At 46.6% G+C, this 26,177-nt stretch overlaps 1 protein-coding gene across 1 annotated transcript in view; it reads right to left on the reverse strand.

Annotated features, from left to right (window-relative positions):
- Nucleotides 1–8,356: 8,356 nt before the first annotated feature.
- Nucleotides 8,357–26,177, reverse strand: part of AFF2 (ALF transcription elongation factor 2) — a 340,186-nt gene continuing 322,365 nt past the window's right edge. Inside the window, exons 19-21 of the mRNA XM_089903923.1 lie at nucleotides 23,638–23,690; nucleotides 17,616–17,806; nucleotides 8,357–13,252 (exon numbers count right to left, since the gene is read on the reverse strand). Coding sequence (XP_089760049.1) covers nucleotides 13,131–13,252; nucleotides 17,616–17,806; nucleotides 23,638–23,690 — 366 coding nt within the window. The 3' untranslated portion in view covers nucleotides 8,357–13,130. The remainder of the gene's footprint in view (nucleotides 13,253–17,615; nucleotides 17,807–23,637; nucleotides 23,691–26,177) is intronic.

The raw sequence follows: 26,177 nt of genomic DNA on the forward strand, positions 1-26,177 counted from the left end.
TCGAGGGATTGATGGAGGGATGGGGGTGGGGTGTGAACGAGGAGAAAGACATGACCACAAGGTGTCAGTAGCTTGCAGCAGGCTTCATTTGGGGGACACTTTGGCAGGTATGCATGGGGGTGGGGATGTCTCTCACAGGACGAGACCTTCCAGAGGCCTCCACCCAAGAGAGGAAGAGAGATGGGAATTCCCAGAAGGGGGTCAGAGCGTGGGCGGAAGTGTCTAGGTGATGTGCTCAGTGCCTTGGGGTCTTTATAGCCCCAGGGTTTCCCTTATCTATGGTGAACAGATGTCGGGCAAAGCTTCTGGGTTCTGTAAAGCAAGCAGCCTCTAGATGGGTAAAAATCTGCTCCTTTGGGCTCTGTTTGAAACCAATGGATGTGTAAAATTTTGGGGCTTTTTGCCAGCGGCCTTTTGAGCTAACTGGTTTCAGCCGACTGTGAAGAAGTCATTGGCGCAGAGGCCACCCTCACCTCCTTCAGTACCTGGAGACTCTGGCGAAGCTCTGCCCCTTCTGCTTAGTCTGGAGTTTTCTGTTCTGCAAATGCTTCAGCCCAACTAAAGTTTGCGGTGGGGTCGCAGGCTGGGGTGGGGAGGATGCTTTTCAAGTGAACTGTGGTTGGAACCACCTGGGCAATTTCTGGAGAGTTACAAAAGCGCGAGAGGAAATCTCTTCCTTGGAGAAGAGTACTCTGAGCTTGGATTCCTGAGGGGTGTTTTCTCTAGAGCGCTAGAAGCACCGTTATCTCCTGTTCTCTCTACACTCTCAAAATCTTTCCCCTACCCCCCTCAAGAAGGGGGGTAGGATGAAGTGTGGAGAGTCACAGGGCTAGAAAGACAGGGCTTGAGGGTCAATTCCTGCCCCCGACTTGCCTCCTGAACTCACACGCTAGGTCCTGTGACTGTCGGGCCCAGTAGACCCCCAGTTCATGATCCACACAGAACCCATCACAGTTGCCAAGGCCCTGGAGAATGCGTGTCAATGTCCAATGACCGTACCTGAAACTTATGAGGAAGATGCCCCTTAACAAACAAATTACCTAGATCTCGCTTCTATTACAGCTAAATGTTTTTAGATTTTATTTCCTTTACTAAAAAAGGGGGAAAGGGGACAGAATTGCCTAGCTAGCCCGAAAAGTGTTTCCTGGAGAAACTCACAAAGTTCAACATATTCTTTGTCCAAAGCATGACGCTCAGTGCGCTCCCAGCCTCCCCTCCGCCCGGCCCACGTGGTACTTTCTGCCACAGCGTACCCACTTGTGGCCCAGCCCCTGCCAGCAAGGCGACCGTGTGCAATTCCTCACTAACACCCTCAGAGGGTGAACACTGCTGACCTTGATAACGGCAGCGTGTTGGGGGGAAACTCTTTGGGGCAACACGTTCCTCAGAGTTGCCAAGAGGGGCTGTAGGATGAGAAACACCTGTCTCTATGATACCTTGCTCATCTCTGGGAAGCTGGCAGAAGGCTGATATCATCGACTCCGTTTTGTAGAGGAAGGAAGTGGGGCACGGAAAGGTTGTTTCCTTTGAGCCCGGCAGCAAGAGCCTGAGCTCAAGTCCTACTTCAAAGCCCAGGGCACTTGCTCCCCGGTGATGCTCTGCCTCCTTTCTGCGCTGGTGCCCACGTGTCATCAACAAGGAGTTAAGCCACACCAGGCCTGTCTTTGAAGTGGACTGAGTTAAAGCTCAACCAGTCCAAGGCCTGACCTTGACCTCAGCCAGAGTGTCTGGCCTGCCGAGAAGGTGGTGCTTTCTCTTCTCTTCGCTACTTCCAAGCATAAGGGGCCCCACCTCACCACATCTTTCCTGAGTTGCTCACTCCAGTCAGGTCCTGATCTCAGTCTTCGTGGAAGGAGGCGTTTCTGGAAGGCTGGCCCAAGGCCTTTCCTTTAGAGTCCGCTGGAAGGACCAAGAGGACATCCTTCCCCGAGGGCTCAGGGCCCTTCTTTACTTTTGTTTCTAGAATGAAATGATGCTCTAGCAGCAATAGTATTCTGCATGACAGTGAGAAGTAGTAGGTGGCAATGGTTAAGATCAACAGCTTTGGGGCCACACTGTCCAAATTCCGGCTGTGTGACCTTAGGCAAGCTGCTTAATCTCTCTGTGCCTCTGTCTTGTCATCTATAGAACAGGAATATAGTAGTACCTATCTCATAGGGTCATTAGGAAGGTTATGTAAGTTGATATATAAGAAAGTGCTAGAACAGTGCCTGGCACACAGCAACTGCTGCACAAACTGATCCGTTAGCATATCCCAGCCCTCTCTGCACGCAGGCACACGTTACCTAGGCATGATTCTAATTTATGACACCTGGGTTTTTTTTGAGTGAAGGAGAAAGCAACTTGTTTGCTTGAGAACAAATTTATAATCTGTTTAGCTCTATTTACTCAGGTTAACTATTTCTTTATTATCTCCTAAGAAAAATGTTCATATTTACCCATGCCGTAGGCTTCAAATTCTGGAAAGGATTTGGAATTCTTGGTGAATTCTTCAGTTTCAGCCACAGTTAGCTACATCAGTGTTCATACCTGGCCTATGATCACAGCAGTGTCAGAATATCCGGCCACGCCAAGGGCCGCCTGCTTGTTCACAGGAAATTCAGCTCAGCTGATTGTTAATGTCATGTTCACGTACAAGTGCTCTGTGTCGTGTAGTGTAGTGTATTAGTATTGCAATTTCTCACTTGGCGTGCCCAGGAAAGAGACTCGGTATAAACGAAATTTCAAGGTACCTGAAACTCCCTTGGTGCCGCCTGGAAAATGTTGAAACATTTTGAAGGAAATAGTTCTAAAATATATGGCTCTTCTGCCTTAGTATATCCTTTTTACTGTATAACTGAACTGAAGACAACTGAACCTTTTCCTGATGACGTCATTATTGTGACCTAAAATGATTGCTCACGCTTCTCTCCCACGCCAGTGGCTGCATGCCCCAGCCAGAAATGGCCATAGTCGGCTGTGCTTTTAAGTTTTTAGTCTAGTCTTACAATTCAACGGCCACTGCAGTTGCAATTTCATACTTTGCAAGCCTTTTTGTGCTGTGTACTAGGAACCCAGATAACGAAACATTCGATCATTTTCTCTTCAGTGGGCTTTGAATGCTAGGCCAAGGGTCTCTCATCAAATCAATTGGCTTTGTGAGAGTATTTTCTTCCTGGCCCTGAGTTGTAAAGCCGTTGAGGTAAGTGGGAGGGTTGACTATACCTTAGAAGGCAAAAGGGGTGGTAACTTGTTACTTACGGCTGGAAAGTCTGTAAGCGGAATCATCTACCTGTCTGAAATGAGATTTTCATAAAAATTTTATTTTGCATTTTTCAATAATTCAATGCACTGGCAGTATAGTTAATGCCTCTATGAGAGAGACCCACGCACCAGCTCAGCCAATATCATTTTTACAGAGACATTGTGTTGGAAAACAGCAAAACTACGTGAAAACGTTTGTATACAGAGTTACCATACTGAGAACAAAGCAGATACAGTTTTCTTCGCATAAAGCACACAAAACCAGTTTTTAGGAACCAGGTACCATTTCATTCATTCCTTGATGTTTGAACAGTTACCTTGGTCGATACAGAGCATCGGAACTTACTGAAATTTTGACAAGACGAGCATGCTTGTTAAGAACAGTGACAAGCAATGGTGAATCTGCAATGAGTGTGAATATTGGAAACCTGCACCCAAGAAAAAGTGGTTCAAAAGCTGAATTGGATTATGGTAAAACAAAGGGGGCGCTTTATGAATGACCACCGCATTTTCATGGCCACCTAGGGTGCCCTTGGTGTGAAAAGGGTCTTCCACTAGGGGCAAGGCCTCTCGGGAACCAGGCCAGGCTATTTCTGACGGTTCCGCTCATCTACCGACATGGAGGGAGCCCAGGCCAGGACACTGGCCCCAGGGATTTGAGGTGTGGCTCAGGGGCAAGTTCACTCCAACCCTAAGGGCTCAGCTGAGCTCAAATGCTGCGGCTGAAGTGGCCTCTATCTTTCCCCCCTCCCTGTGCATTTCAGCCTATGGTTTTCTCTTGGAAACTCAGTTGGATTTGAACAGAGCCTCTTCCCTCACAAAATCCAGTGGAATTCATGTAGCTGAACCATAACATCATGATAATAGCTTCCAAGGGAAGAGGAGTTTCCATTTCAAATCACTGCTTTCATATAGCAATGTAGCCATGGCCTTCCTGGAGCCGTAGAAGAATGTTTTTCAAGAAGGAAAAGCTAAAATCCCATGAAGGACAGCAAGCCAGACGTGTCGCACATGTGCGCGCGCGTGCGCGCACACACACACACACACACACACACACACACAGATGACATGTTCTACGTGGAAATGATGTGGAGCCCCAGCACCTGGTTACTCAATAAATATTTCCATGACACTTAAATATACAAACTTTCTGTTTAAAATATGCATGAAAATGTCTTTTATTTTCAAGAATGAGAGAAAGGTTTATAGAGTCACATCTTCATTTACAACATGTTGCGGTGATCTTTCTGGTTCTTATATATACAGGCTAATGCGAATGTGAGGAAATACTTCAAATGAGCGCACAAGACAGGAATATGCCTCTTAGATACAAAGCAAACACACACGCTGCAGACCAGGCAGAAGACACCCCTGGCAAGTCTCAGGGGGTATTTTTCAAGTCTCAGTCAAATGGCTTTACTGGAAGAACACGTGGAGTCATTTGTTAAACTGCATTAGGTCTCAGGCGATGTTAGAAAAGTGCCCTTCTGTCCTTCGTACCATTTGTCAGTGTGGGGCGTGGAAGGGCCCAGTGAACAGGGAGTGTTCCTCTTTGAAAACCCATCAGTGTTTGCTTAGATATAGACTTCATTCCTGGCCTGATCTAATGCAGACTTGTCAAAGACTCCAGATTTCAATATTTTAACGAGGGAGGGAGGGGGAAAGAGAGAGAGAGGGAGGGAGGGAGAGAGAGGAGAAATACACATTTTGCAATCGATCAAAATATTTCTTCAGTCAATAATAAGAAACCCCTTCAAAATAAAAAAAAAAGGAAAAAGAGAAAGAAAAATAAAGAAAAAGATGAACCTAAAAAAAACCACCTTGACTGAAGTGTTATGGGAAATTTCTGGAACAGAAATTTTTGCTTCACATTTATCATGGTACAGCAACATCTGAAGATGTGTGCCATTGCCAGGCCTCCAACTAAAGTTCGTTGAAAAATCCTGATGTAAACTGTCTCATCTGCCTGCAACCACTCCACTTACTCCAAAATGACGTCATGAAGGTCAAAACACTGCTCCACAAAGTTCTACAATTGGACAAATGAACTCAACAGACGAGTATTTATACTGCCACATGATAATGCAGTTGTTATAATATCATGGTTTCATAATACGGCATGCCTCTCCAGGTGGCATGTTGGAAATCAGAACACACCTATTTTTATTAATCTGTTATGTCTGAAAAGCGTGAACAAGTTACGATTCAGAAGCTCACATTGAATCCAACTATTCATTTGTTTAGAGACAGAAAGAGCCCGAGCAGGAAAGCGAAAGCCAGAGCCAGATAGAAAGATAGAGAGAGATACAAGGAACAGACCCAGCCACCACGATCACCATCACAGAACAGAACAGAAACCAGTCTCTTCTTGGAGGAGCCTAAGGATATGGCAGTCAACTCACCAAGCGAGCCAAGGCGAAGAATCTTAGGGATCTTTTGATCCCCAGGGGCATTCTGAGCACGGTAGCTCTACCGGTCTCACGTTTAAAGGATTCATTTTATCCGAAGACAACACTACACCAAACCATCTTCAAAAGCGCCATTCCGAGGAAAATAGGAATAAGAGCAGCCATTTGTGTAACTGAATAAATGTGAGGGATTTCATCTCAAACGTTTCGCTTTCTACGATACCCAGGGAGTAGAGTCATCCAGGAAGAAATCTACTTGAAAAATTGTCTTGAGACGGAATCAATGTCATCTGTAATATCTGTGGGTGAATATGATTGATTCACGATGATGAACACATTTCTAGCTCTCTGTCCGTTGCCTTGGGGGACACCAAGTCCCCATGTGACTGTAATGGCAATTAAACCAGACCCCGATGGGACCATACCCAGTCAGGATGAATGTTGCAGGAAAACCACGAGGGGCTGGAAGACACCCCCCCGCCCCCCGCCGCCCCTCGCACCAACCATGTTACTGTGCTGGTCATAGAAAGAACCTCGGCGGCAAAAGAGAGAGAGGCTGGAAGGAAAGAGTAAAGGACACGGGTGTCCTTCAGGGCTAACACTTGACTGTGGACACAGGCTCGGACAGAATGTGGAAATGTTTAAAGAAAAATAGGATTTTAGGGAAAGTTCTTCACCCTTTCCAGATACAAACCTCGCGTTAACTGTAGAAGATGTACGGGACCAGGAGAACGGGGCCTTCGAGACTTTCTGTTCTACTCTCAGGATGATTTATGACGAGGAGGTCTAATAAAAAAAAACAGTGTGTGTGTGTGTGTGTGTGTGTGTGTGTGTGTGTGTGTGTGTTTAACGAAAACCTCATTGTCTTAGAAAAATATACTGAACTTTATGCCTACTTGTTAGTGACCTTGGGTTTCTTTATATTGGGTAGAAAAGGGAATTGTTTTGCTTTGCATGATAATGTCCGAATATTAATCATGGAATTGATCCAGGAGACATTCTGGTTTGAATTCAGAACAAGGACAGTAAGTAGGTACTTTCAACTAAAGACACATGTTAAGTAACTTCCATCCCTAATAGCGAAAGTGAAAACCTTCTGAACAACAACGGGGAGATGGGAGAATTACTGTTTCCATATTATGAGAAAACAACACACTGCATTTTGGACTGTGCTGTTCTCCACAGAGGCCCTAATGTTTCCGAACTAGGTGAAGGCTGTCATGAGTAGGAAAATAGTAAATCAGTTATCCAAGTTACATTTACAAGTTTGAAGTACTACTTGGATGTTTTAATAATAAAAAGCAATACGCACCTATCCTTATTTTTAACCAACCACGAGGGTTTTTTAAACACTTATCTCACTTCCGTTTTACCTTGGAGATGTGGAGATGACCCACTCACCCCCACTGATGCATCTATGCTTTGGGCTCAAGAGGGCCTCATCCCTTCCAGCTTAAAACCCACACCTCCAGGGCCTCATCAATTGATACAGCCACTGTGGAGAACAGTATGGAGGTTCCTTAAAAATCTACAAACAGAACTCCCATACGACCCAGCAATCCCACTACTGGGCACATACCCTGAGAAAACCAGAATTCAAAAAGAGTCATGTACCACAATGTTCACTGCAGCTCTATTTACAATAGCCAGGACATGGAAGCAACCTAAGTGTCCATCACCGGATGAATGGATAAAGAAGATGTGGCACATGTATACAATGGAGTATTACTCAGCCATGAAAAGAAACGAAACTGAGCTATTTGTAGTGAGGTGGATGGACCTAGAGTCTGTCATGCAGAGTGAAGTAAGTCAGAAAGAGAGAGACAAATACCGTATGCTAACACATATATATGGAATCTAAGAAAAAATAAATGTCATGAAGAACCTTGGGGTAAGACGGGAATAAAGACACAGACCTACTAGAGAACGGACTTGAGGATATGGGGAGGGGGAAGGGTAAGCTGTGACGAAGCGAGAGAGAGGCATGGACATATACACACTACCAAACGATGGTTAGTGGGAAGCAGCCGCATAGCACAGGGAGATCAGCTCGGTGCTTTGTGACCACCTAGAGGGGTGGGATAGGGAGGGTGGGAGGGAGGGAGACGCAAGAGGGAAGAGATATGGGCACATATGTGTATGTATAACTGATTCACTTTGTTATAAAGCAGAAACTAACACACCATTGTAAAGCAATTATACTCCAATAAAGATGTAAAAAACAAACAAACAAAACAAAAACCTATCTACATTTCCCAGAGGATTGACTCATACTTGAAAATGATGTAATAGTTTGTCATTAAAGTGTGTGTGTGTGTGTGTGTGTGTGTGTGTGTGTGTGTCCACAGAAAATAACCGTGAGATCCGAGCCCTCTTTGACCGGCTGCAATCAGTTACACCATGGAGATTGGCAAATGCTACAAATCAAGTGCTTTCTGTTCTCAGAGAGCTTGTTAAACGTTTCAGCAGTAGACCAGCGGTAGCATGCCGGGCAGATCAAAGGAGAAGCTAGCTCTGTATCTGGGCAACATGGCACCAACCCAGTCTCTTTGGGGGTTTCCCCAAGGCTGCTTCCTGCCCAGGGGCTCCTCTTCCACTGATGTCACCAAGTACCGCAGAACCTCAGAAGGGCATGTGCTTCTGGGGTGCATTTTGGCTAGCCTTCCGCGCCCCGCTGGGCTCTAGGCTCTGAGACGCTTCCCCTATTTGGTAGCTACGAGAGCGATGCAGGCCAAAACCAAACAGGTAAAGTGCCTGCAATTCCGATTAAGGTCCTGATCTGGCAGCCGGCTTCGTGCTGCAGAGGCTGGAGAGTAATGATTCCCTCGGTAGGAACAGGCTAGCCGCAGCTGCAAGCATCCATGGGGGCATTCTTTCTTCAGGAGGGTTCCCAGCTGGTCTGCATGCGGCAGCTCACCAGCAAGCGCTGGTGGGCCCTGGGGGTGCTCCCCACAGCATCCTGCCAGGGGCCTGGTAGCAGGCTTCCTGGGTCTCCCCCTTCCCTCCGCAGAGTCTGGTATGAATCAAAGAGCCAACAAAATTGAGGTCACTGGCAAAAGAGTTTGAAATTTTGAATGATTTTTATTAAACACCATTAGTCTACACTGCACAGTTAATGAAACAGCAAAGCTCCAATCTCTTAGAAGAACGATGATTGATCATGGATCGGAACAGCAGTTCCGTGTCCCCTAAACCCATTGTGAGCCTGATGAAGGAGTTATTACCATCTCAGGTCAGAAGCAGAAAGGGGCGAGAACTGCAGCCTGGACTGGAAGGGCTTCCCTACCCGCTACCCCCGGCCCCACCCGCCTCGGCCCTCCCCACAATGCAATTTGCTTTGAGTTGATGGATTACAGAGGGAAACGTGATGCTCTCGGGAAAGGGGGTTTCTAGACTTGTGAGGAGGGGAACGGAAAGGGAACTCATACTTTTTCTTTCCCCGAAAATATCAGATGGTAGGATTAATGTCTGAGACCAGCCTATCCGGTTAGCCTCCTGCCAGGGTCACTCACTGCTGATCATCAATACACAGATGCCAGTTCTGTCGCTGGAGTTTGCAAACACTGAAGAGCAAATGAATCAGAGTTCCATTATGAGAATAAGGCTGTGCAAGTAGGAATGAGAACAACAACAACGACAACGACAACGACAACCAAGAAGAATTTAGTCCGCCAGTCGCATAATAGAGCAAGCGACAACGGGCGCCATATTTGTTCCCCACAGAACTGAATTTGGGGGCACGGAATCGACCCATCCATTCAATGTTGTGTAGCTCTAGTGTCTCGCCACACATTTTCTCCATGGGGAGAGTGATGCCTCTCTAAGCAAGCAGTTCATTGCCTTACTGAGTAGTCCTACCCAGTGATCCAGTTTGCTGTCTCCCACCTGCCACTCACGCAGGTGAAATTTTATCATGTCTGTTGAGAAGTACGTGAGGGCTCCTCCCTCACAGCTAAATCAATTCTGCCTTCAGAAATGCTTTCCAACTTCATTTTCCAACTTCAACCTCCGGGATGCAAATTTGAATAAAACACAATCCAAATCAGATAGCTCTGGGAAAGATACCGAGAGGACAGGTATCTTCCCACTGAAGACCCAATCCAATGCAATCTAGCAAGGTGATGTCCAAAGGAAAACCCACCATTTGGAAACTCAACAAAACACATGTTAGCCAATGGTTTTGAATCAAGCAACTTGGTTATTGATTGGAGATTTGAATCGTTCGATGTCATTACGTGGAAAAAAGGCATCCCAATCTCAGGTCTTTGAAAAGTTATCAGCAGCTAATCTGCTTTTCCAATTCTGTCATCCAAATAGAAAACTACTAGTATTTTCCCAATGACATTATTAAGTCATTAACAGTCTACAGGCTGGCTAACAACATGCTCATGGCTAAATTCTACCCCGAGGACCACACTAGTATACTCTTTTCAAATTAATCCTACCTACCAAACTCAGACAGTAATATGACAAAACCACTAAAAAATCCAAGGTTAATTAAAATACAAAGCCAAGCCAACATCATAACACAAACTTGTCAAACTCTCTGTGGTTGGAGCTTGGGTGACAAGTGAAGGCATAGTGGTGGCCCTACGGGGGTCCCGTTTGCAGGGCTGAGATCCTTCTGTGTACTTGCTCGCTCAGGTGGACCTGCCCGTTTCTCTGCCCATTACCCTAACTCCATGTGCTTATTGTGAGATGCGTCTCACCAAGCCTCCATCAAAGTCTCGAGGCAGGATCTCTCACCGCCATCCACGTGTCTTGTATCCCTCCCACAAACTGGTGATACACCGAAGAGATTTACTTGACAAAATCCCTCAATCCCTCAAATAGCTGCGCACCTACGACACACATCACCACTTACAGTGTGGCGAACAGAGTGCCTAGAAAACAGCAACAACCCTTAATCAGGAAACCGAAAGGCGCCCCACCTCCAGGGAGAGGAAGGTAATTCATCCTCCATGCTTAATCGGTTTCTAAGCTGCTTTACAAATGGGTCTCTGCTAAACCATCAGGTGGTGATCCTGAGCTCGCCTGTCAGATTTGGTCATTGTGCCACTGAGTTGGCACACACTTTACATTTAGCCACCGGAGGTGACACATCAGGCAGCAAGCAGGATGCTCTGCTGCTTCCGTGCTGTGTGCCATGTAGATATGATGACGCACTGAAACTAGAGCTACGAGTCTTTCATTCATGAGGCAATATGCTAGTTTCCCCGGGAAACTGCCCCTAGCATTCTAATGTCTACTTTCCAGAGGTTGAATTTCAAGAAGAATCTACTCCTAAATCCATGATGGTCTAGGATCGTGGTCTAGGTTGAACTTGCAAGGCAAGCCAGCGGGCTTCATCATATAGTCATAGTCAGGCGCTCTACCTGATAAGCCGTGGAAAACACACAGAGACCTTGAGTCACTGCAGAGCCATCAGCTTCATTTGTATAGATGACACCCACCTTGGGTGTCCGGAGTCGTTCATAGGATCACTTTCCTCATTTAAGAGGCTCAGAAAAGATTCTCTCGGGTTTCATTGGTCTGTGTGTGTGTCTGCGTGTGTGAGGGTTGATGCTGAGACTGCCAACGTCCAGCTCAACCGTACTGGGAGCATGAAAAGTGCTGGTTCAGCTGCTGGGACGCTCCCAGCTGTCAACTTTTCACAACGTGGCCTCAGCCATTGGAGGACAACTTCCACGGCCCTTATGATACAACAAAGGGCCTTCAACTCAAAGATGACCAGAGCGGAGCTCAAGTCTGGCTCTTCTGCAACTGGGGACACAGCTAACCTTGACAATGAGGGTGCGGAGTGATCCCTTGCCGTTCTTATCACAGACTTGCGTGACTTGCTTTCAAAATCATACAAGTTTGCATCTTTCATGTGTGTGTATATCTATTATTTATCTGGTCATAACTCAGTGAAGAGAATCCAATAACTCAGCAGACGAAGGGCTATGTGGAATTAGAAACCGGCAGGTAATTACAAGGAACTAACGTATGGATAGTTTTTACTACGTGTGGGGAATTCTTCTAGTGAGCTGGAACACCAAAGATGATATTTACATTGTGATGTTTAGGGACATAAAATGAACGCAGAAATATCTCCAAATCAAGGGAACTGTTCCCAATGTTCAGGGCTCTGTCAAAAGCACCCTAGGGTGAAGCATGAGCCCGAGACTCATTTTTTTTTTGTTAAAAGATTAGCTACTACTTAGAGAGTTTGAAGTTTTCTTCGGGATTTTCATGGAAATGATTCAAGCTAATATAGACTTGAATAAAATCAGTGATTGTATTTCCGTCAAAAGCTAATGAGCACCCCCCCCAAAAAAAAGAAAGAAAAGAAAAAGGAAAAGAAAGGTAGAAGAAAACAGAAAGAAGTGAAACAGAAACCCTGTAAAATAGAAAATGGGGATAATACTTGGGGAAGTCCAGATTTTAAAGCCACTAGGAAGCAAACTGTATATGATTACTTCTAGGTGGTGATAACTTGACTTTTGTTTCCAGAGATCTGAGCAAAGCACAATAAAAAAAAGAAGTCCTGCCAGTTGTAGGCCCCGCCAACCAACTGCAAAAGAGGCAGAGGTGTGCATTCCCTGCACGGTTTCCAGACCCCTCCCGTCTCTCATCTCTAAAACTGGAGTGTAGCGTTTTTGGCTACTAGGGCGTGCACTGACTGAACTGCCCTCCAAAGGAGAGCTTTACACAAAGAGAATGCTGGGTGAGGGTTTACGCTTCAAATCACGGAGTTCAAAAATATTTATGCCAGCTGACGCCTTAACGTTGTCGACATCAACCTTGCCACTCCTTCTCATCCTTGACGTTTTTCAAATTAGGGAATCAGGAAAGGGATACTAACTAAAAAGTCCTCTGGCTGCATTTCAGAGTGGCATTGCCGTGCTCATTAATTTTCTTAAATTTGACTTTCTGATGTTGCTACAACATCTAACCAGTGGGTTTCGACAATGAAAATTCTCATCTGAAAACTGAGTCTGTGGGAACCACAAAAGTTTAACAAAGGATTCTGAAATATGTTCTTGTCTGGACAGAAGAGTGCAGTTTGGGGAATGGCTATTGCTGAAAATTTGAATCTTTGCAGGTCCTCTGTGTCTGCGTTCATATATAGACACACACACACACACACACACACATATATATATATGTCTATATATGACATTCCGTTTCACTTCTCAGGAACCTGTTCTCACGATTGCTTTCCATTCTTTGTTGTGGGTAGTGTGGACTTAAAACAATACTGTAGGGACTGTGTCATTCCATCAAGCACAAAAGGATGGTGGGATCTGTGAAATGCATATAAAATACTGAAAAATGACTAAGTGATAAAAGATACACTGCTCAAGGTGTAGTGTCCACTTACAATGACTTCTGTTTTTCACAGATATCAAAAGAAGCATAAAAACAAACATAATCAAAGAGAATTTTCCCAAATGAGTGGAGTTCCACCAGTGCTGGAGATGGGGGCACACCCCACTACAACAAATGGGCGTCGATGCGCAGCCAACACAGTCCCTGGCGAACGTAGCGGACGAGATTGGTCATGCTGCTGTGCTGGGTCAGGGGCCCCATCAACGTGTCCAGATCGCCAAAGAATTCTGAAAATCAGAGCAGACCTCGGTCAGGCCTTTGAACGATAGCAGGACCACAACCACGCGGGCGTTGGACAAGTTATCCGTTGTTCATTCATTCATTCTTTCGACACAAGTGTCCAGAGTACCTACTAGGTGACCCACACTCCATATGGATATCAAGCTCTACTATTTTAATCTTTTGTTAGCGCCCCAAGCTCCACAGCATAAATCAAGTCTGTGTTACTGTGGTTAAGAAAACACAAATTCATTCAAATCTGTTAATTCATAGTAAGGTTTTTCAAATCACCATATATTTTCTCAGACGACAGATTCTAAAAGTACATGACAATCCTGTGGAGGTTTGTGAGACACACACACATATCACAGTATGCATATATTACCTATAAAATATATTTGTCTATATATTTATATATGTTTATAGAAACATATATTTATGTATTGAAAATATACACATAAAATTACGTATCTAAAATAAAATGTATCTCAATGTATTTTATATAAAATATGGAATTTATATTTTTATATATTATAAATTTATAGTTAGAAAGGGGTCTTTATACACAAAATGGTAGGGAGCCATGGTCTATATGATACCAAGCTGTTTTTCATTCTATGCGTTACGGAATTGAAAATATTCTCTTTTCCTCTTGTCTAAACGAACTGAGTATCGATGTTTCTTGCCTTGACGTAGATACAGCGGGTGAGCCTAGACAGCCATTAGCGCCATCGGCCTCTAAGGCCAGATAAATGTCTAGGAGGCATCTGATTTGGTGAGTCTTACTCCTTTAGGGAAGGAAAATGACCTGTAAGGATCTGTCGCATAGCACTTCCCCCTGCCCCCCGGCACACGGATGGTAAGACTGCCTGGCCGATCCCCCTCCAGCTGACTCGGGGAAGGAATGGCACCGAGGCCTTACTTCTAAGCAGTGGGACCAGAGTCTTAGACTGTCTGCTTTGGGGCGGGGTGGGAGGTCTGTGGGAAAAACTCTATGATGCCTAGAAAGCAGCTAGGCTTCCCCTTTGCACGTCTGTCTGGCACCGCGTTGATCTCGGTGAGAAGGAAACTCTTGGGCGTCCTGTTCCCTCAGCCACGAGGAAATCACTCGTGCTGGCTCGGTGGCGGGGAGGAGGCTGGAGACTACCTTCAAGTGGTTGAGATGCTCTCCTGCCTTCTTGGAAAGCAATTTCCACGCGTGGGTTATGTGTGCTTGATTGCCCAGCAGATGGTATTTCACTAAACAATGCATTGATTCTTCACGTTATGTAGAACATATGGGCTCCTTCTCCGCGTATCAGCTTCATTTGATTACGTGATACTTTTTAACCTGTACTATGCAATAAAAGTAATTTCTGCTGATAAGGGAGTAAATTACTTTGGGCATTGAAAATACTCTCTTCCGTAATACAATATTAAGGGAGATGTTAAAGGACCCAGCTGTTGTCGAGTGAAATGTCCCCTGGATATTCTGTATAAAGTCTGCGGTGGCATTCTTTTTTTTTTTTTTTTTTTTTTTTTTTTTTTGCGGTACGCAGGCCTCTCACTGTTGTGGCCTCTCCCGTTGCGGAGCACAGGCTCCGGATGCGCAGGCTCAGCGGCCACAGCTCACGGGCCCAGCCGCTCCGCGGCATGTGGGATCTTCCCAGACCGGGGCACGAACCCGTGTTCCCTGCATCGGCAGGCGGACTCTCAACCACTGCGCCACCAGGGAAGCCCCTGCGGTGGCACTCTTCATTGGGTACCCAGGTCACCATTTTAATAAGTGTTTCAAGTCAGCAGCTGGGAAGGTAAGGAACCGGGCTTCTAGAATAAAGGCCAGAGGGCAGAATCAGCCCTACTGGCCCATTTGAGCACCAGAATGTTCTGCAATGAGCCATCTGCAGCTGTACAGGTGGGCAGACATGGGGCAGGGGTGGAGACCTTCCACTGGGACAGCCAACCTCCGCCACCTCCATCGCATGATTGGGTGGAAAAAGGTGCAGGTACGTGGTGGTCTCCAGTGGGAGGCAGAGTGCCAATCAAAAGGGAAGTGCCTCAGTTTCCCCATGTCTATGTAGACAAGACAGATGTGGGAAGAAACCCCCACTTCAAGCAGTTCAGAAATGACAAAGTGTGTGAAACTCAGGGCCGTAAACAGAAGATTCCAAACTAGGTCCTCTCCCCGGCCCCTGGTACAGCCCTAGGACCACACCAGCGGGATGCAGCATCTTTCTGCTGGTAGACTGACAGAGTCACTTTGATTCAATATTAGTCAGGGAATTGAACAACTCCTTGACACACTGTGCTAAGGCCAAGATGAGCACCATCTCAGTCCAACATCAGCCCAGCCGCTACATTGCTCCTGGAAAGTTCTGTGGTTAATTTAGAAGGAATTACTTTAACAGATTTTGAAAATAGATGCAATTATGAAGGAAATCCATAAATATTGAACAGCTCTCCAGTTACCAATACAAAATAAGACAGAGAAGAGTGGAGGCCGACAAGCTAGGCAAGACTTAAGATGCTTTATGCCTTCCTGAGCAATTCTAGAACCCCTGGATTGGCCTGGTTGTCTGGGTTAGTTGTCTTTGGATTTCCAGAAGCCTAGGGAAGTGGACAAGTTAAGAACTGCCCATTACTCAGATAACTGAGGACAGGAGCTCACTGAAGGTCTCCAAGGACCCGTTGTTAATCTCGCCCTCTAGATGGGCAGTGCATCCTGTAGGATAAAAGTTCACACTCTGAAACCAGACATTTCTCGATTCAATTTCTGCTTCCCATATGATGAGCTGTGATATCATGGGTGAATTTCTGCATCTCACTGAGCCTCGGTTTCTACAGCTAGGAAATGGGGCTAAATGACACAACAGATGATAAAACAAATAGTACAGAACCTGGCGTATAGAAATGACCGCATGAACACACAGAGCCAACACATGCAAATAGCCCTAGGAGTCAGTGCAAGTTTAGAGCTGGGTCAAGGGGTCGGAGTCCCAAATTATGGAATATGCTTTGATAGCCACAGACTCTTTCAATTATATAGCTATGTCATCACATGGAGTAAGGAAAGAGAAAGAAATCTTTGTAGGATTTCTACCTCGCACTTGATATTTTATGCTAGGTGATTTACACATCTTATTTTATTCCACCCATGTCTACCATCCTTCTGGGTAGTTTCATCACCATCCTATTACATCCATTCTAGAGATGGAAGCTAGGGAGTAGCTCACAGATTTCAGTAACTTGCCTGAGGTCACCCAGCCAGTGCCTGACAGGATTCAAGCTTAAATGGTTAGGCTTCAAAATCTGCACCCTTCCTAGTTCCGTGGGACAGTTTCCCCGCCCGCTTAGTGCTGCCGCAATAGAGATGCAGCCAGGAGGAGGGGCCGGTAACCCACGGGAACGTCCCTCTGCATCTAGGTAGCCTGCAGCCGCAGCCTGATTCCAAGAAAGTCCTGTCACTGTCTGGGACCCAAGCCCACCCCACGCAGCTTATACCATACCATGTCCCAGCAGGAGCCACCAGCCTGCGAGATGCTAATTCTTGCCTGTACCTAGCCAGATGTTTCTACTGCTCTAAACCACAGGTCACCTCTTTGCAGTCTGATTCAGAAAGACCCACATCTGTCCTCACTTAGACTAGAGTGGGTCTGTCGCTGACTGCTGGGCCAGAATCACCGAAGTCAATTGAATGGCCAGGGCAAAAGTACGGTTTCTTTGAACTTCCCATCTTCATTAGGATAGGCGGCTTTGGGGCGAACCTGTGTGACAGCTAGGGTCACAGATGGCAGCATGAGTGGCTGAGGACCACTGACTCACCCTCTGGTGAAGCAGGGTTCTCCTCACATTTGTTTTGTAGCCAACCTCATGTGTTCCCATGAACAGGGCTCTGATCCTTCATCCCAGGTGTCAGTGGGTGAAAAACACTAGCTGAGCCTTGGCCCTGGCTTCTGACTGCAAAGCCACATTGTCATGTACTCACTGGAGCTGACGATTAAAACGAAGGTAAAAAAGGCCTCGGTTCAACCTCACCTCTCCAAAAAAAAAAAGCCAAGTGCCTTAATCCCCATTAATTTGCAAATCATTCTTTTCTCCTTTGCTCTGTTTCTCTGTATTGATCCTTACCATTGAGTGAAAATGCGAAACAGACATTTGCCAACACATCGTAGTTCAAGTTACTTTAAACTTTAAAGGAGAACTCAATCCTAGGCCTTTTTCACTCTCTCAGCAAAAACTGGTCACCACGTCAGCCCTGAGCTAACCCCCTCTTCCCTCATGTAGCCCTGGAAATCAGACAGAAAGAGAAGGCCACCATGGAAAACTCAAGCCATTGAAAGCGAGTTGACTCCACCATGGCCCGTGAGCAATGGGTCGAGCAGAGCAGCATACCTTTATTCTCTCTTGTCAGTTTGTCGGCCATGTCCCAGTGTTCGTAGCCCCGTAACACGTTGCTAGTGATGTTGACGTGGCTGGCGGCCATGTGGTGAATGCGCTGGGGGATGGTGACCGGGCCGTTGTTACAGTTCCCCATTGCGTTGATGGGAGACACGTTGTTGAGAGACACTGGGGATGGAGTGTTTCTGGGGGATGGGAAGAGACAGGCTTTGTTAGGTTGCTTGGGAAGAGTGGCAGCGGCGTTCTAGGCCTCCCCCATCACACTGGGACCTCATGAGGACGTGATTTGCCACAGTGAGTTTTAGCATGGTGAACACATATGAAGCTTGCTCTTGCAGCCCACCGACTCCTCTCAGAGGACATCCTATAGCTTTTGCCAGCACAGTAGCTTTCTCCAGAGGCCCCAGCGTAGAGAGAACTTATTATCACCCTGTTCCTGCCTCATTAGACCAACCCACACGGGGCCACAGGGCCAGGCTGTAGAACGAGCCATCCTTGTCCTTTTCTAACTTTAAACCCTGAAGTCTGACTGCCTTTGGGAACCACTGATGACTCCATGCACGTCGCTACTTTGTTTTAAAATACCACACAGAGGGCTGGGTGAATCTTCCTCTGGCATTAATTCTACCCACAAATGTAGCTCTTACTTTGAATACATCTAACAAGTCTTCTGATGTTCCAGAGAAAGCATCAGCTCAGAGCTATGATGATTTCTCTACCTGCTGCCAGAATGGATATTGGCACTTAGAAAAGACTTGATGTGCAATACTGGTCTCTTATCAAAGTGTTTTGTGGAAACCACGGTGACAGTTTGCTCCAAATACAGTTGCCACCATAAGCAAAGTGCAATCCTGAAAAGCCCCCCAAGGAGCAATACTAAGGAAGCTGGAACAAGTAAGATTATGAATATCTCTTTAGGATTCTTCAAGACGTGGCTACAGGATGGCTGTTAATCGCTGGCAGTTCACCTGCACACTGGGTTATAAAGAGAAGTTTGGGGAGTTCCTACTTTGGGCAGTACCAATGTTCGGGGGTAGATTTTTGTTTAATCCTTTAATGCCAGCAACAAGAAGTCGCCGGCTGGCTGCACGTCGCATGGAGGGTCAGGGACAGTCCCAAAGGCTGGGTGGCTGCAAGACCTATACACCCCCCCCAGCCCCCCGTCCTCGTTCAGCCAGCCTTCGAATGACTGCCCATCATGAGGCGCCCTTCTCACACTCCCTCCCCTGTGTCAGCCACCTGTTGGCAACTACCTTTGCAGGGTGGCTGTATTTCTCAGAGCCGATCCCTGCTCCTAGAACAGATGCGCACCCTGACAGGCTGCATACACAGAGGATTTGGGGGAACGGCAGTCACCACGTACCAAAGTGCCAAAGCGGGGCTGACTCGGTCTGGGAGCAACTCAACGGATGCACTCGCATGAGACTCACACAGGCGGTGCCTACAGCCACGGGAGGGCATTGGTCCATTTCCGCAAACAGAGTATGTCTTCCGGTATGTTCTGGCATGAGGGGGAAAGTGGATCCTCTGTGCAAGTGCTCTGCGTTTGTGTGATGGAAGAGGGTGTGAAGGTTTTCCTGCTCTGTTTATAATTTCTGAGATGTTTGATACTTCTTGATGGAAAGATTTACTTTCAAGGCGGGGTGTGGTCAGGGGAATGGTTAAACTCAGGGACCTGGGCACAGAAGTGTTAGCAAAAAAGCAGTGAATGCTAGATTTTTTTGTCATGGCAGGTTGCAAATGCTACTTTCTAGTCTTTTCCCACCCAGTGGTGGTCATTAACCCGTAAATGTCAATTTACGGCCAGAAAGGAAAACGTCCTCATTTGTAATCTCTAGAGAAGATTGCAAAGGTGTCAGCGTCACAAATGTTGCGAGGGGGACCGTGGGGTGCTGGGAAAGTTCCGGAATCCCAGGGACCGGGACTCTAGCCTGGCCCTGCCTTATGTACAATTGCCGTGTGCTCCCGAGACCCCTCCCCTCGCTGGACCTGCCCTGGCCTGCAAGAAAAGGCTGGATTCAGTGATTTCCAATCATGTCCAGAAGTCATAAGGGGAAACAAATCGCCTCGTTTATCTCCTACATCCTGAAAAGGCCTTTTCAGTTTATAACGTTGAAGAGCTATTGAGGGGCTTTCTTTCCCTTCCACTCGGCACTTTCTTTTAAATAATCAGCGGTGGAGGCGGGGAGAGCGAGGGCATGCGTTCGGTTTTGGTCACGACGGACCTGACACGAGGCTCTGTGAGCTGACCTTGCGCGCAGCACGGCTGCATACCCTGCACACGGCATCAGACGCGTGAAATCCACAAATCAAAACCTGCCTAGGACACTGCCTCTGGCTGAAAGAGGGCTGTTGCGGCGCTCATCTTGGTGTGCCTCCAACTCCAGCTTGGCTCTCCCCACAGCTTGGGCTTCGTCGTTCAGTTCTCCCTCTGTGGATCTGCTTCAGATCTGGTGCTTTTCTTCACACGTCCCCGTTGGAGGTGGTGGCGAGCCCTGCGCGTGGAATGCACTCCCCCCAGGGATCTGCATGGCTCGCCCTCCCATCATCCTTCCCTAATGTCCCTATTCAGGATCTTCCTCCCCCATGCCAAGCAGCCCTTTCTATCCCCCCTCCTTGTTTCGCCTTCCTCTATGACATTTATTATCTAGCACATGCACTCTTTTTGTACTGTCTTTCTCTTCCAAAAGAATGTGACCTTGAGGAGGTCCTTGTCTATTTTATCCAGCGTCATTCCCAGCATCTAGAACAGTGCCTGGTGCACATACTATGTACTTAATACCAGTTCGATAAATGAATGGATTACCTTCCAGCCCTCCCTCTGTTATTATGTAGTATCCACTACACATGAGGTGCTCTGGGGAGGGAAGACGAACAAGCGCACAGCAGCACATGGAGAGGGTATATGTTTGTAAAGTGCCTGGCAGAGTGTCTCATACACAGCAGGCATATGCAATAAATATCTGGTGAATAAAAGAATGAACAGCCCCTTATTGAAACGAGCAAATAGTCTAATGGGGAGGGAGATCCATTAAATTCTGGCAATCTAGGCTAAGTGCCAAAAGTGAAGTGCACACCAAGAGCTGTGGGAGTTCTAGGGGCGAGATCACTTATGTTTTGCAACTCAAAAAGGTAACAATGACAACAAAACATGGCAGTGGTAGTAGCCAGTATTTGTTAAAGTTGCTGTGCACCAAGCACAGTGCTCTGGGCTTCACCGATATTATCTCTAAGCCTTGTGACAACTCTGTGGGTGAGTTTCTGCCACCACTGTTTCACAGATGGCAAAAGGGCTCAGAGAAATTCAGCTCCTTTTTGAGGGTCACGTAGCAAATCGGTCGAAGGGCCAGGATTTGAAAGCAGGTCTGTTTTCCTCCAAAGTCCACTCTCCTTCCATTCCATCAAGTTACCTCAAAGTCCTACACTCCCTCTGCTAAAGGATTCACCGGACTTGGGTGTTCATCTTGACCCTCACCCTTGAGTCCACATTGGCTTGTTTCTACCACTGTCCCCAAGCTCATGCCACGTTCACGCAGGCACAGCCCTCCCTAATCTTGCGGAGAAGTTTTGCTTGATGGGAATGTTCCCTCCAGTGACCACCAAACTCCTCACATCTTTTTATTGGCCAATGTCCCAAACATGTGGAGATCTCTCTTCTCTTCCAACGCTTTCAATACGGTACCCACGGCCACCTGTCTACTGAAAGAGTTCTTCAAAGGCCTCAGATGGCCGCGTTCTTTCCTCCTTCCATAGCCTTCCCAGCCTTCTTTCTTTTTATTCTCTCTGGGTGACATCTGAGACGGCTGCCCCACCCTTTTAGACTCTCTATAACATGGTTTCCGTGACTCTCTGTGGAGGTCAAAAAAGCTGGTGCACCACCTGTTTCTGTATGGCCTGTGAGCTATGAATGGTGTGAAAAGATGGACATTTGCAATCAATTGGACGAGCGAGAATGCTACCTTTGAACCCGTGACGCAAAATGTTATTTTTTCAAACTTCCATTCCTCTCCTGAACAGACTCGTACTATAAAACTTGTACTTAACTGCTGTTATATTCTGAATTTCATCAGTAAGATGTTTGTGGAAACCTGTTTTCTCTTATATTCTCTTTACACATGACACCCTCGGTTTTGCCTCTGGGCCGGCAAAGCCCCAAATATGTACTATCTGGCCCTCTGCAGAAAAGGTTTGCCGACCCCTGCTCTATATCAAGCGGATTTTTCTTCTCCTTCTTCCAACTGCTTCTTCACGGCCAGGGTCAGGGAAGCTTGCTTCTGGAAGGCATCGCGAAAGGTCTGGTGCGGGGCCAGCTGTCATCATTCGCTGGAGGAAGCAGGCTATAGTGTTGCTGGGAGACAAAGAAGCCCTCCCTGACCACCCATGGAGGCCCGCGCTCTCTTTTTCTTGGGTGTCTGCAGAACTTTGTTCATACCTGTCATCCCCCTCCACTGGACTGCGTGCTTCTCGAGTGCAGGGAGCCCTTGGAATTCCGCTGCGTCCCAGGTCTCTTGTAGGGAAACGTACCCAAAGTGTTTGCTGAATGAATGGGCTGTAACCCCTGGGCGACCGTTTTGAGTTGCCTCATTCAAAAGCTCTCTGGACTACCAAAGGGAGTGTGCTTTCTTCAGACAGGAGCTGCTTTAAAAATCATTTCGGGAGGCTTTTCATGTGACTTCACAAGCTTACAATGTGTTTGAGTTCTTTCGTTGCAGAATTAAAAAAAATTTTTTTCCCAATGATCCTTTAATGGCTGCTTACCTGAATTTGCCCTTGCTTTACTCCGTGCTCAGAGAAAATAGCTTTCTCTGGGCCTTTCAATAGTTATTTTTATTTTCTGAGCTTCCAGAGAGAAGCGTTCTTTCACTTTTGTCCGTCAGGATAAGAGTGAGACCTAATTCAACAGTTTGAGCGGTGCTTCCTTTCAATACAGTAATTGAGTTAACATGTACTTTTTAACGGATCTGTTCCCTCACTCTGAATGTTTTTATGATCTTAGAGTTCACAATCCCACTGCTTCGGGACTGTGCTTTAAACTATAAAGTGGCAAAGGAGACTATTTCACTGTTCAAGAAAGTGTTTTGATCAGAGACATAAGAATTTTGAAATGATGAAAAATGGGGAAACCCCCCCAGCTCTTTGTGAAGGTATACATCCACTGGTGGGAAGTGGGCTTGGGGTGGTGAGGGAGGTATTGGAATCACCGGAGAAACGGGTGCTCAAGCCAGTTAAGTGTGGGCATGTAGGCAGTTCAGGGCTGAGACAGAGCTAGGATTCCAAGTCGCCCTCTGAAAAGGAACCTGTCTTCAGATGAGCCTCCGATGTCACTGGGTCCGGCCCTTTCATTGTAGAGAGAGGAAGGGGCTCTCTTAGTTTACCCCGGGAGCTAAGGACAGCTCCTGGCCCACGTCAGCTGGCTTCCCAGCTCCTGCCCTACTGCTGGAGGGCTGAGCTGCCCCGAGCGGATAGGGCTCGAAGGACGGCCGCAGAGTGGGTGAGTTCACTGAGCCTCAGACCGGCAGTAGCGTAGCTGCTTTTACATTTTAGGTCAGGGTATTTTAGTATTAATATAAAAATCATCATGAAGGTTCAGATAATTGGCTGACGAAGTGCCTTCACATTTTCAGCGCTATTATGCCTCTGGTTTTATTAAAGCACTTACCATATATCAATGAATATTTCATTGGTCTTTCATTACTGAGTGACTCACTGAAAAATCACTGCAGTGGAGGTAACTTTACCCTGCCTCCCCGAAATGGCACGGTGCTTGCCATCTCATTAACTGATACTTTTATGGCCGTCATTTGGCTTAAAGATCAAACAGTGAAAGAAATTTGGAACCACATCATCTTAAACTTTTCTGTCCTGCTATTAGCTGAAACCTGACTAGAATTCTGCGTGCACCAAAATTACTGTAGATTCAGAACTGACCTTTCCACCTGGGGTTGTCAATACCCAATATTTGGGGCCTATTCGATCGCTGATTTTCATGAAAAAATAATTTTCAGAAGATACTTACTTTCCATTGCCTACCCATGGAGATGGTATCTGAGCGACTTTTGAAGCATTTTGCTGAAAGAGAGAAAGACAGAGGGAAATGAGGACATCTATCTTGTGTTTTATTAATTCAGAAACAGATGGAAGTGTGATTTCGAGTACATTAATATTGATTGCAGCATTTCGGGATGCCTCCTGTTTCCTTACCAGAGCTGGAATGTATGTGCACGTCAGCACACCACGATGTGCCCTCGATGAAAATAGCTGGTTGGAATAATTAGTGGGCTCCAATCAGGACCATGAAAGTCACTTGATGAAAGATCTTATATACTAAAAGGCCCAGTGAAATCAGACTCAGTTCTCCAAGAAGTGGTTTAATTATCCTCGTCTGAAATTTATGCTGCAAAACAAGCTCTTCAGAGTACAGACAAGCTTCACCTTTAGCTCCAGTTACAAACTTTTTCCCTGGGATGCAAGGTAGGATGTCATTTCTGAAATCCCAGGAACTCGCCAGGACCAAGCAGCATTCGTGTGTGTGTGTGTGTGTGTGTGTGTGTGTGTGTGTGTGTGTGTGAACCACCTTGATCTGCTATCATCACGTGCATAGCCTCATGGCTGATGGTTTTCCAGGGCTGCATTACAGTGGATCACTAAACAATCTTTCCCTCTGATGGGCTGGTTTAAAGAATGGGCCTCCTCGAAAAGGGAACCCCCCTGCACTGTTGGTGGGAATGTAAATTGGTGCAGCCACTATGGAAGACAGTATGGAGGTTCCTCAAAAAACTAAAAATAGAATTACCATGTGATCCAGCAATCCCACTACTGGGGCATATACCCTGAGAAAACCATAATTCAAAAAGAGACATGGACCACCATGTTCATCACAATGCTATTTACAATATCGAAGATATGGAAGCAACCTGTGTCCATAAACAGGTGAGTAGATAAAGAAGATGTGGTATATATATACAATGGAATATTATTCAGCCATAAAAAAGAACGAAATAATGCCATTTGCAGCAACATGGACGGACCTAGAGATGATCATACTGAGTGAAGTAAGTCAGAAAGAGAAAGACAAATACCATAGGATATCGCTTATATGTGGAATCTAAAATATGACACAAATGAACATACCTATGAAACAGAAACAGACTCACAGACACAGAGAGCAGATTTGTGGTTGCCGAGGGGGAGAGGGTGTGGGGGAGGGGTGGGTTGGGAGTTTGGGGTCAGCAGATGCAAACTAGTATGTATAGGATGGATAAACAACAAGGTCCTACTGTAGAGCGCAGGGAACTCTATTCAATATGCTGGGATAAACCACAATGGAAAAGAATATGAAAAAGAATGTATACAACTGAATCGCTTTGCTGTACGGCAGAAATTAACACAACGTTGTAAATCAACTAGACTTCAACCAAATACATTTTTTAAAAAAGAATGGGTCTCCTCTGTTGTAGTGGCGGTACACTTGTGGAGCACAGGAAAACCTGACACTCAGCACCGCCCCATGTGGACAACTCGTCATAATGGCCTCACCAGGTGGGAGCCTCCAGTTTTGAACCTCAAAGAAGCTCGACGCATTGCCAGAGGAGTGAGTTACTTAACGTCTGTTTGGTATCTTGCAGTGCCCTGAAAGCTACACAGGACAGGCCGCAGAGGACAGATGCCGGGGCTGGGGCTCAAAGCGCGACCACAGCATCAGCACTGCCTGGGAACTTGTTAGAAATATGCCCATTCTTAGGGCACCCCAGACCTACAGCATCAAGACGCCTTTCCAGAGCCCAGGCTGACACCGTAGACATACGGTCGTGGGCAGCTGTTGCATTTGACCATGTTCACCTCCACAAGCACTGGCTTTATTACGGCCACACCACATGATAGCTGGGGAACCTGCTCCTTTTCCCGAGTTGGTGTCCGCACACAGCTGTGCACCCTCTCTCACCGGGTTCTGACGTCTGAGGTAAGGTCAGGATTTGATTCATTTCAAACAACTGCCTTGGTGCAACTGAGCCAAGTTGTCTGATGAACTTGGCAAAAAAATATCAATAAAACTGTCCTTTTCCTTTCAGGACCTGCCCAACAGGAGCCTTGAGCCCCCTCAACTCTAAAACGTGACCAGTGTTATGGGGGTAGAAGCCACAGAGGCTCCAAGGACCCTCAAGCCAGTGATACCCAGCACAGCGGCCAGGCCTAGCTCCAGGCTTGCAGTTTTCATTCGGGCTCATTCCCACATTTCGGCATTGCATCTCGTGGTTGAGATATCTTGTTTTGCTTGCAGCTTAAAAACTTCAGGGCTTCCCTGGTGGCGCAGTGGTTGAGAGTCCGCCTGCCGATGCAGGGGACACGGGTTCGTGCCCCGGTCCGGGAAGATCCCACATGCCGCGGAGCGGCTGGGCCCGTGAGCCATGGCCGCTGAGCCTGCGCGTCCGGAGCCTGTGCTCCGCAACGGGGGAGGCCACAGCAGTGAGAGGCCCGCGAACCGCGAAAACAAAAGAAAAAAACAAAACTTCCGCTCCCTAGACGATGCATTTGTTTATTTATTGTTTGTTATTTTGG

This window comes from Delphinapterus leucas, chromosome X (genome assembly GCF_059928025.1).
Source record: "Delphinapterus leucas isolate spDelLeu-1000000601 "Yukka" chromosome X, BTC_Dleu_Yukka2, whole genome shotgun sequence".
NCBI lineage: Eukaryota > Metazoa > Chordata > Mammalia > Artiodactyla > Monodontidae > Delphinapterus > Delphinapterus leucas.